Source organism: Sarcophilus harrisii, chromosome 6, assembly GCF_902635505.1.
Source record: "Sarcophilus harrisii chromosome 6, mSarHar1.11, whole genome shotgun sequence".
Lineage (NCBI taxonomy): Eukaryota > Metazoa > Chordata > Mammalia > Dasyuromorphia > Dasyuridae > Sarcophilus > Sarcophilus harrisii.
Window position 1 is genome coordinate 144,912,923 of NC_045431.1, and position 12,952 is coordinate 144,925,874.

The window sequence follows — 12,952 nt, forward strand, 5'->3', positions numbered from 1 at the left end:
TATGCAAAAAAGAGAGGACGATAAAAATTTTTTATCTCTTTTTTGAATCAAAACTTGGTCATTATAATTAATAATGTTTGATTTGGGTTTTGGTTTTGGGTTTTATATTTACATTATTGTAACCATTGTATATGGTTCTTCTGTTTCTGCTTGCTTTCTTCTGTTTCAGTTTATTCATTCTCTCCACATTCCTCCAGTTCCTCTTAATCATCATTTATTACAGTGTGGTAATGTTCCATTTCACTCACCAGGTATTTTTTAGTCGTAACTTAATTGATGGGTATTTACTCTATTTCAGGTTCTTTGAAGAGCATTTTAAGTAAATTATTTCTAATTCTTTCTTAAAGGAACTGGGGGGGAAACTATTGCTCCTACTGCTTTAAGTCCTAAACTCTAGAAGCTTTTAGATAAAATATGATATTCATAAAAATGAGGCCTTAAGCCCCAAGAGCCCGGAGGTAGTAGGTGGCAAAGGAGTTCAAACACAGCTTAAATTTCTCTAAATCTCAAGATCCTGTCACTACACAAAGCTGCTTCTTCGATTTTGTGATAAGATACTACAGAAAACCTCACTTATATAGTCTGCTAGTGATTCTTCAAAGATAGGTCTCAATGAAATTAATCTTTTTAGAAATTTAATTAATGTATTAGAAGGATTTGCTCAACAAATAGGCATAGCAAATTAAATTGGAGAAATGTTTAGTCTACTTAAAAAACTATTTTTAAACATTAAATGTTTTTTTATTAAGTCTTTTCCACAAAAAATCCTTTGATTATTACAAGCAATTCTTATTGATTCACTAAAGATGATTTTAGTAGGTACCATTTATTAAATTATTTTTCTTTATGTATTTGAAGCAATGCAAGGTGCTTCTGTGGACAGTGTATTCAGGAAGACTTTGGGTAGTCTTGGTGTTGAAGTCTTATCCCTATGTGACCATGGGAAGAATCACTTGACATCAGGCAATTTTCACCTTTTGAGTATTATGGAGCCCTTTGGTACTTAGGTGAAATCTCTGTATCCTTTCCAAGAATCATGCATTAGGGGGATAGGGAAAGGAAGGGAATAAGCATTGATTAAGCACCTACTACATGCCAGGAATTGTTAGCCACTTTATAAATATTATCTTATTGGATCTTCACAGCAATCTCTGGGAGTAAGGGATATTGTTACCCTCATTTTATAAAGGAGAAAATTGAGACTGAAAGAGGTTAAATGACTTTCCTAGGATTATATAGTCAAGTAAGTGTCTACAGCACATTTTGAATTCAAGTCATTATAAATGCTAGAACTAGTATACTGGAGTCAGCTCCTAGGGTCCCCAAGAGTGATTGTTAAATTTTCAGTGTGAGCACTTACAGTTAGGAAATTGGCAAAGTCTACAAATAAGGGCTTGATTTATTATTTTGTTAATTGTCTAGATTTAAGAGAGTGATGGGAAAAAGAAATTAATAATGAAGATTAAATTTAAGAATGTGTCCTGTGTACTTCTCCCATACACATACATTACCTCAGCATAAAACTGGTTCTTAAACACTTCATCTCTGAATTCACTCAGGTCTCCCTGATTCCAAGTCCATTATATTAAACATCTAGTTGCTTAAAGATAGAATTTAGACAGGAGAAATGGTATTATAAAATAAGAAAAAATTGCAAACCAAAATAAATTTAGAGAATGGGGAAGTTGGATCAGCAGCCTTCTATAGGAAATTTATTTTTAAAAATTAAAAATACTTTTTTACATCTTATTTCATGTTCCTCATTCAGGACACACTACTGGACTCTCTCTGAACAATGACAGGCTGTATAAACTCACATACTCCACCGAGGTGATTGTTAACCAGGTTGGAGAATCACTCCAGGATGGCGCAGGCTACAAACTTTCTTCCAATGTGGATGTTGTACTAGTATGGAGGAATCCAGACGGTGATGATGATCAGCTGATCAAAGTCACGGTGAGCATTTTCTCTTCTTTGACAGAAAATCTGCATGTCAGAGGAAATCCTGGAGATAGTCAGCTATCCACAGTGAGCTTCCATATTATGGTTTGTAACCAGTCACTAAAAAGTATCTATAGGTTTTATCTGCCATAAAACTTGGGCAACAATATTCTGTACTACCTGAAAGGTATGTACTTCTGGGTACCACACTTTAAAGAAAACACTAACAAACTAGAGGATATGCAAGGCAAAGTGACCAGGTAAATGAAGGCATGTCATGAGGAAAAGATTTAGGAGCTCTGGAGATATTTAGTTTGGAAAAGAAAAGTATAGAAGTTAAAAGGAAACATATTCTCTCAAAAATAAGAAAGAACATTTTAGTAATTGGAGCTGTCCAACAATGGAACAAACAGGGTTCCACAACACAAGAAGTATTTGAACCAGTGCTGAATGACCTAGCATGTTGTAGAAAGACTTTGGCCATGAATTGAATTGTTGGATGATTGCTAACATACTTTTCAACTTTAAAAATCTAAGACTTTAGGAGTCATTTTCTAGAACTCTTGTTTCCTGTTTCCTAAATATGGCAGAGGCCAACTATATCCTTGATGGAATAGCTTTGCTTTTAAGAAAGAATACACTTGTGAGAGGCAAACTTTTTGCTATATAGAGACATGCAATATTACATGGAAAATTAGATGATCCAATGCAACTGAATCTACGGAACATTAAAGTATTTAAAAATGGGATTTACTATAGCTATACATCTTCTTACCCAAGTTAAAAACTCAGTAGTCTTTTCTATTTTTTGACTTGTTTCTCACTGGGCTATTATCATACACTGTAGAAAAAATCTTAATTATTTGTTCATTCACTCACTCATTTATTCAATAAACATTTATTCAGTACTGATAAATTGCATATTATGTTGTTAGTCACTGAAAGAAATGCAGAGTTTAAATGACATACAGTTTCTGTCTTTTTTGGAGTTTATAGTCTAGTATAGAGATGAGACACAGGCAGATAATTATTCTGCCCAAAATTATGTGAAGACTACTTTAGAGAACTAAATAATGCATGGTCTAATAACATGAATTCTAAGAGGAAACGATTTTACTGACTCAAAGGATCAGAATATGCTCCATGGAGAAGATAACCCTGAGATGGGTTTTAAAGGGGGAATATTCAAAACTTAGGGAGCAACATGAACAAAGACTGAGAGAGGGCAAAAGATCAAGAGTATATAAAGGGACAATGCTTAATCAAGTTTGGCTTGAACATCAAGTGCACACAGGAGATGAATCTAGAAGATGCTATATTGAGAAGAGTCTTGAATGCCAGGGAAAGGAATTTGTATTTGTGTTACTCTTGTGGAAAGGATGTAAAAGTACAGATTAGATAATAATACAATCGTAAGGATTCAGAAAGTAATTCTGAATATTCAAAAGTAATTATTAATGGTCTGATGTCAACTTAGAAGAATCTTCCAGTCATTGTGCTTTCAGATACAACATAACTTGTGCTTTCAAGCATTTTGATGAATGACTTGAATAAAGACATAAATGGCATTCTTATTAATTCTGTAGATGACATAAAGCTGGGAGGAATAATTAATAACATACTGAATTACTGTCAGAATTCTAAGTGATCTGGACAAGAAAGAATACTGGAACAAATTAGATAACATAAAATATAATGGAAATCAGTGTACAATCTTATACAAATTAAAAAACTCAACTTCAGAAATGTTAAAGCATGACTAGATAACAATTCATCTGACAAAGATCTAGGGGTTTGAGTGGATTGAAGACTCAGTAGAAGCCAACAGTGTGATATGTTCCAGAGAAAGACTGGAATAATTTGCATAAAGTAAAAAAAAAAAAAAACAACCATACCTTAGGGAAACATGATAATTAACTCCACGTATTTGAATGATGCTATGGAAGAGAGAATAGATTTGTTTTCCTTAGTCCTAGCAAGCAGAAAAAGGAGCAATGAATGGAAGGAGAAAAATTATTTAGTCTTGATGTGATTCTATATGATGTTACAGTTTTCTGAATTATGTACAAATTAGAATCAAGAGGGTTTGGGGAAGGTAGATGTGGGAATCTATTGGAATTAATCAAGAAATTGAAAAGAGAAAAGAGATGAATTCAACTCAAGTCTTTTGCATTTTAAAAAAGTCTGCCACCAGTCAAATAGATATTTGATCTCAGATTATTGTTTTAACCATTTCCTTAAACCTTATATAGCCTTTTGATGAAGCCATATTTTAGGGGATGGGGGTTAATAAGAATCCAAATAGTTTACTTTTTTTTCTTATTTATCTTGTAATAACTTTTTCCATCTCACTTTCCATAGTTCTTTGGGGATAGATACAGATTAGTTCCCTAATGTATTTCTCACTTGATTACAGATAAAAGATGTTAATGTTGAAAATGCAAATCAAAGGGAAGGAGAAAAGAACATCTTCAAGGGGAAAAAAGTCTCTCAAATCATAGGAAAAGATAATTTGGCAGCTTTGCAGACACCAGTGCTTATCCATTTGACTCGAGGAAAGGTAAGAAGCCATTTTAAAAATATAAAAATCTTCTTTTTTTCCATTTTCACCATTGCTTCTCTGCTATAGAGAGAGGACCTTGTGAGGTCGAAAGAAATGAAAAGGTTGTCCACAAGAAGATAATTTAGGACTTCTGTGAGGACATGAAGAATCCTAGACAAAGGCCCACAAGTCGATTTACTAGAAAGCAATGCAATTAATCAGATGCTAAATTTCTTTTTGTTTTTTATTCATTTATGATTGCTATTATTTATAAAGAAATATATGTGACTATAGAAAGAGATGTTATTCCCCCCATGACAGGTAAGCATTAGGGAAAGTTATATTAAATAGTAAATTAAAGATGGTAGAAATGTGGTGATCACTAAAATTTAAAGAAATAAACAGAATGACTATAAATAAGACCAAGCAAACATAGAAAAACAAGACTTTCAAAGGGTAGAATATTGATAAATTTGATTTTTAAAATTAAGAGAATTCATAAATTGCATCTAAATTTGAAAGTATTCCAACCTTAAAATAATGATAATGATAGTTGATATGTATATAACATTTTCAGGTGTGCAAAGTATCTTATATACCTTTGTGCTTTAAAATAACCCTATGAGATAAGCACGACAGGAAATTTAGTCCCCATTTTATAATTGAGGAAACTGAGGCTCTAAAAAGTTATACAATATACCTATGGTGACACAGCTGGTAAGTTTAGAAGTGGGTTTTTAACCCAAAGCTATTCTAATTTCAAGTTCAGTACTTTTTTTCACAAAAAAAGAACAGTATGTACTACTATAGTATTAAAAGTTAGGTGGCAATGTGGCTAGAGTGCTGAGTTTAGAGCTCAAATCTTCACATAGGAACTTACTAGTTTTTGCACCTCTGGACAAGTAACTTAATCATTCCCAACCTCAGTTTCCTCATCTGTAAAATGGGGATAATGATACTTCACAGAGTTACTGTGAAGATTAAATGAAATAAGATAAAGAGTTTTGTAAACTATGAAGGGATTTTTTAGTAATGATAATAAATTAACTCATTCAAAAATTAGTTAATAAACTTATTTGCAAACATCCACTAGTTATATTCCGAGTCTGTATTACAGTGGAATCTAAAAAATATAGCAATCAATATTTTTTAGCTATGGCCTATATGACAATATTAGAATATCCAAAGAAAGTGAATCAAAGAATATGATGCCCATTTATGGAACTGAACTGAAGAAAAAAAATTTTAAAGAACCTGAGCTTCATATAATCTTTATATTAAAATGTGTTTTTCTACATGGCATGGAGGATAGAAATTGAGTCTTAGAGGATTGGATTCAAATGATAAAGGCCTGGGTTCAAGTCTTCCATCTGATCCATACTGGCTTTGTGATTGTAGGCAAATGATTCCACCCCTCATGCAGTAGGAGGCTTTTCACAGCTATCAGTAGGAGGTACTGATCTGTATTGGTAGGAGAAAGTTTCCACATTGAGAGTGTCAATGAAATCATAGTTCTGATTCAAAAAAAGAAGAAATGTCCCTAAATATTAAAAAAAAAAAAAAAAGAAAGAAAAAAGAAAAAAAAATGTGACAGAAACAATGCTGTTTAGCTTTTACCTCAACAGCATGGAAGGAAGGATTATCTTCTCGCATAATTAAGATTAGAAATAGAGGTTTATACAAACTCAGGGTAGCTAAAGTTTATCCTATAACAAAAGGCTATAGACTATGAAGAACATTTGGACCTGCAAAGACTGTTGGGAAAATTCATGCTCTTTAGTGGGGTTATATATTCTCCTTTCTGATTCTCTTCAAAGATCTGGTTACTCAATAGCTATGTCCTTGATGACATGAAACTGTCTACTTTTCTTCTTTGCTTCCTACAACCTAGCAAGACACGTGTACCAATATAATATTAATTGGCTTTATAATCTTAATGGCTCCCAAGTGTCACCTCAGAGCAAAGTCTTTTGCTACTCACAAAAATAGATCGGCCCATGCAGGTCAAAGGCTGCAATGTGCTTGCCACATCATTATTTCAGCAACTTAAAATCTTTCAGGGGAGTTTCTTCCCCAGGTTAAAGTACATAATAGTATCTTTTAGGCATATAATGCAATAATTACAGAGGAAATGAGATGTTGAAGCCATGTTTTAGCCATGTCAGCATTCTCAAGAATTCTTGCTTGGACGTCTCATTTTAATGTGAATATGACAGTAGCTTAGGAAAAATCCCAGCCCCTCAGAGGCAAACAAATAAAAAAAGGGTTTACAATTCCCTGTGGCTGCTTCTTAACTCTTGGACACTGATAACTTCAGTCCTGGCTCATCAGGCTTTGATGTTCATCATCCCAGGATTGGGCTTCCAGAACAGATTGAGTTTCTGATCCATCATTCTTTATCCTGTGAGCAGTATGACCAAGTGCAAATAAAGCTTAGGTCATACAGTCTAAGTCTCAAAATTGATCTGATTTTGATGTAATGTCTTCCAATTATCTTTCATGATCAAATCTATTGAATAACAATCAATTTTTCATCTCAAGCTAATCCACTCTGGAAACTGGCTATCTCATTTTATCACCTACCACTGATGAAGTCATATAGAGTTGCCTAGTTCATTTTGTTTTAGTGAAAATTCAGTCTCTTGCTGCAACATATGTTGTATATTTTAAAAAAAAACTCTCAGTGTAATCTGGGTACCTGCACTGGACCCCTAAAGTGTCAGGGTCAAATCAAATCAACAATCACTCATTAAGAAGTGCTGTGGTTACAAAGAAAGGCCAAAGACAGACCCTGCTGTCATGGAGTTCCAAGTCTAATGGAGAAGACATCCTGCAAACAATTTTGTACAAATAATCTAGAGGCAGAGTAAATGAGAAATAATCTTAGAGGTAAAACACCAGAAATAAAAGGGATTGAGAAGGCTTTTGTCAAAAGGTGTGAATTTAACTGAGAAACCAAAAAGCAGAGATGAAAAGGGAGTGTATTTCAGAGATGTGAGTCGTGTGAGAATCAGCAAAACGTCAATGTCACTGGATTATGAGGGTACATAGAGGACAGGAAGGTATGAGGAGATTAGGAAGGATTTTTAAAATCACCCACAATCTTTTATATTCAATGCTGGAGGTAATAGGGCATCACAGGAGCTTATCTATCTATCTATAGTATGCTAATATTGTGTTAGCTACAAACAGAAGAGATTTTTAGGAGAGACAATGGAGATGGAGGGAGGAAATGAGGTAGTAGCTGAGATTTCACTAGGATAGGGAATTCCAGGTGAGGATACTCCCTCTTTTAGTGCTGGTTGTCACCTCTCCTCTTATAGAGAGTTGTCTAGAGCAGAGGTGTCAAACTCCCAACCTGTATAGTTGTTCAATCAGATTAACTTGTACTGGGAAATGTTTAATAAAAGGAATAGAAATGTAATACAATACAGATAATCTTAATTTGTGACTTCATGAGACAGTGTGCAGCCTGCAAGGATATACTTCTGTTTAAGTTGACACCACTGGTAGAACACACTGAGGGATGTTAATGAGTTAACCAGCATGGCAGAACCTGTGTATATCAGAAGTAGGGCATAAACTCAGATTTGAGCACAAATCTCCTTTTACTATGTCATGATGAATTATCATGTAAATATGAAGATATACTAGGACTTCAGTTTCTTTTGAGTTTTTCTGCTTCCTGCCCCATTTTTGCCTCTTACTTAAAAAGCTTCCCCATTCCCCTTCCCCCTCCTCCTTCACTTTAGCATCACCTCCCTCCCCCATTCTAATGGATGGGAGAACTGATTCATGTTTGCTAGGCCCCTACCTATTATTATTATTTTGAGAATTTTTTCTTAGCTAGTAGGAGTTTTTGAAGATGCAGACTTGATTTTTGTTCTCCTTAAAGATAAACTTAAGGAATCTTCGTAGAGGCTTTACTGGGGAAAACCTATAAACAATTCCCACTGAATTCAGTGAAATGTTTATTTCCAATCAGATTATAGCCTGAAAGCTTCCTCTCAGTCTTTCTTCCCATCTGTGGATACTCTCTTTCCCTCCCCCTATTTGCAGTCAGTAACAATGTGCCCCTGATGGTCTTTAGACCTTTAGACTTTAGGGGAATATTTTCAGGTAACCATTCTAGGCTTTTACATGGCCCTTTTCAAAATGGAATGAAGTCATCCTCCATGGCCAGAGTATGATCGAACATATTCACCTCCTGTTGTGAAATTGTGACCTTCATTTGACTACAGTAATGCAGGCTCCTGACTGACAGCTGCTGAGATAGAACTGTGTGCTTTTCCACAAGCGATTAGAAAGAACACTGATTTTGAATTAGGAAAAAGGGGGGTTCAAATCCCAACTCTAATACTTAGCCCCAAGCAAACCCTTAATCTCTCTAGGCCTCAATTTTCTCTTCTGCAAAGTGTGAAAGTTGGACAAATGTTTTCTAAAATCTTCTTAAGTCTAAACCTGTGTTCCCATAATTCTGCCATAGAGAAGCAAAATCCAAGTATCAGCCGAGTTTCCACACTTTGCCAGTTTCACTTGAATAATAAAAGTTGGTATGAAGAATGGAAAGAAACATAAATTCTCCCTTAAAATTTACTTCAAACATAGGATTCTTGATTTAGAGCTGAAAGCACCTCTAAAGACCTTCCTGTCTGGTCCATTATTTTGTAGATGAAGAGTCTGATGCTTAGGGAGTTGAAGGGGACCCCCAATCTCTCCCAGATAACCCAAACAGTAAGGGTCAGGATTGTGATTTAAGCCTTGCTCTTCTGACTCCAGAGCCAATGAGCAAGCAGCCTCTCCATCATTATCTAATTTGAGAGAAAAGTCACCATTAAATAAATGTCTTCTGAAATCACCTAGATAAAAATCAAAACTAGAATGTTATCAGTGAGCATAAAAGAAGAGCATATTGTAGATGTTATACTTAATTAATAAGAATCTATTAAGCACCTGTTGTATGCCAGACACTATGCAAAGCACTGGGAATACAAAGACAAAAATAAATCTTTGCATTCTATATAATACATTTTATATGGAGAGGCATTAAAAAGAATATACATATTTATATGTTTTTTAGGTGTACTTACACATGCAAACATATTTGTATGTGTAGGTATATAGGTAAAGTGTTTCAAAAGTTTAACTCTTAGAAATTTTTGAGAAACCTTATGTATAAAACAAGTTTTTTACTAGAGAGGGATTCAAGTCAAAATTAGTATGATTCTTGACTTCTCCCTAATAATGCCAAAATGACCCTGAAAGTGTAAGATTTGACTTAAGATCTAGGCATGCAAACCTAAAAAATCTTGGCTCTGAGGGGCAGCTAGGTGATTCAGTGGATAGAATACTAGCCCTGAAGTCCAGAGGACCTGAGTTCATATCTGGTCTCAGACACTTAACTCTTCCTAGCTGTGTGACACTGTGCAAGTCACTTAACCCCAATTGCCTCAGGGGGGAAAAATCTTGCTTGTACACCATGTAACTAGAAATAAAGCCTATGGCCACCTTGTTTATATATCGGAGATGTTAACACTTTCTAAGGGCCATCAAAATATCTGCCTTAAAATCAGAAAACGTTTGTTATCCTAAGAATGAATCAGAGATTCAGGTTACAATTAATGTAAGGTTATCTACATAAAAATATGTCATTTTTTTGTGGGTTGGAAAGTTGTATTATAAAATAATAATACTCCAAGATTTTTTCCTACCAAATCCTAATACTTGCCCCTTGAGACAGCTAGAAAGTAGGCCAAACTTGTGCTCTCCTAATCAGTCATAATCTGCACTCTATCATGTGAGAAATCAATCATGGTCTATTTCTTAACACAGGTGCAGTGGTAGTAGACTTTAGATTCACTTTATTCCTGGAAATTATCCTAACCTACCCCTGATCTGGGAGATTTGAATGCATGCCGGTCATGCTGCTGAAAAATGGAAAAGACCTGGTTTATGATATAACTTACGAGAAAACTTATATTTCATGTTGATAGTTTGTTTGCCAGTGATTTGTTTGAGAATATGATACTTGGCGTTTTCAGACACTGAGATCATTGTTCCAATTCCTTTTAACTGGAACAAACACTAGCCTGACATACATGGGTTCAACCACCACAGAGACTAAGAAAGATTACCATTTTAATGTTCATTTTATTAGTAAATTTATTAATAAGCTTAGATCCTCTTAGACAAAGAGAAGTAGAACCTTGAGGTAATCATGGGAATAGGAAGGGGAAAAGATCCTGTGCTCTCAAACAAAGTTATAATTTTTTTCTGCTAATTGTGTGAATTTCAATTCTTTGGGTAATTGTTCAACTTTCCCCTTCACTTTCTGAAGCCACAGTTTATATTAGGAAGAAAAAGATGAAAAAGGATGAGGTATTTCTATATGAATACTATCAAATTAAATTAGGTGATATTTATTAATGCATATGTGTGTCTTATTCCATCCTTTTCCCTAACTGCATTTGTTTATACCTTGTATGTACATTAAAACGCACAGCATGACAGCCTAGAAAATTGGCTTTATTGGAAGTCAAACTTATGATAAAGGACAGTCAGTGAGGATGCAACAGATCTGTTGCTGCTCTAAGTGGAATTGGGCACACTTGCTGAGGCCCTCAAAGGAATGAAGCACCCACACCAACAAAATTCTAGGTTTTTATAGGGTTCTTATCAGGGTTAAGCATGTCCAGGAATTGTAGGGAGGGATCCTGAACCTAGTCCTGATTCTTGCTAATGGGAAGTAGTGAGAAAGAAGCATTCTAGTGTGATTGGTAATTGGTTATTAGTTAATATTCAAATGCTCTGCCACAGGGAAAGGGACCTTTGGTGTTACTACTTGACAGATTGACTCAAGGCTTTTAAGCTTCTCTAAAACTTCTTCATTTAGTACAGTGGGATAATATTATATTTTGAATAGATTGGGATCAATCATTGGGTCTCAAAGATTGATCTTCTAGACAGTCACTTTAAATATGTCTAGGGTTTATAGCAAAGAAGGAAAATAGCCTACAATAGTACTTGTTCTCACTCTAGAAAAGTCCTTAGCTCTCAGCATTTCCCCTTTCAGTGAAGCTCTTCAAAAAATTTAAAGGCTTGGTACTAGAATAACAGATAATAAGAGGAAGAATCTGATTCTCTCTGCCATTGATTTAATGATGTCTGATTAATAATGCTTGTCTTTCTTTTGTATTATTTCTATTACCCTAGGTTACAAACTACTACTCATATCCAAGTGAACCAGTGGGTGTTCAAAATCTCAAGAGAGGACTGGCCAGCCTGTTTCAGATGCAGTTAACCTCTGGAACCACCAACGAGGTTTGAACTATAGCGAGTTATCATGAAATAGCTATAACTTCTCATTCAGTAACAAAAAAAAAAAAAAAAAAAAAAAAAAAAAAAACAACAACAACAACCCAAAACTGATGCCCTAGGTTATAATTTAATTTTTTTTCAATGAACAAGCTCCCTACCATGTAATTCTATCAGGGGAAAAAAACCTCAAAACTCTCATAATAAATATGTATTTAATTTTAAACTTAACAGATTGTCCCATTGACTACATCTAAAAATATATGTTTTATTCTGCATCTTAAATCCATTATCTTTCTGTTGAGAGGTAGATAGCATGTTTCATCATCAGTCCTCTAGGATTTTGGTTGGTCATTTCACTGATCAGAATTTCAAAGTCTTTTATTTTATTTCTATAGTTATTATTTATTTATTTTTAATATTTTAGTTTCAAATTTTATTCCTGCCTCTCACACCTCCCACAGGCATTGAATAGGCAAACAATATAATATCAATTGTACACATGAAATCATGCAAAACATATTTCTATATTAGCCATATCACAAAAAGGGAAGAAAAATAAAGTAAAAAATTATATTTCAATTTACACTCAGAGGAGGCTAGCATTTTTCATCATGAATCCTTTCAAAACATCTGAGGGTTTCACTGTCGATCATCATTACAAAATTGCTGTTACTGGATACAGTGACTTTCTGTTTCTGTTCACTATGCTTTGCATCAGTTCATGTAGGTCTTCCGACAATTCTCTGAAAGCATCTTCCTTGTCATTTCTTATAGTACAGTGGTACTCTGTCACAATCCGATGCCATGTCTTGTCTAGCTACTGCTCACCTGATGATCATATCCTCAATATTCATATTTTTGCCATCATAAAAAAGAGCTGATATAAATATTTTTTCTTTTTTCTTTGAATTAATTGTAGTACAGACCAAGTAATAGTATTACTGGATCAAAGAGTATACACAATTTTATAGCCTTTGGTTATAGTTACAAATTGTTCTTTGGAATAATGGAACAATTTTACTACTATACCACTATTTGTTAGTGTAGTTATTTTCCTTCATCACCTCTATCATTTGTTATTTCTGATATGTGTGAGGTGGTACTTCATAGTTGTTTTAATTTACATTTCTCGAATCATTAGTGATTGAGAGC

General features: G+C 34.3%; 1 protein-coding gene across 2 annotated transcripts in view; it reads left to right on the top strand.

Moving 5' to 3' along the window:
* Positions 1-12,952, top strand: part of MTTP (microsomal triglyceride transfer protein) — a 78,660-nt gene that overhangs the window by 24,795 nt on the left and 40,913 nt on the right. For both annotated transcript variants that reach the window (XM_031943764.1, XM_031943763.1), the window contains 3 exons: positions 1,769-1,956; positions 4,358-4,501; positions 11,696-11,803. In XM_031943764.1, the coding sequence (XP_031799624.1) occupies positions 1,769-1,956; positions 4,358-4,501; positions 11,696-11,803 (440 nt within the window). The remainder of the gene's footprint in view (positions 1-1,768; positions 1,957-4,357; positions 4,502-11,695; positions 11,804-12,952) is intronic.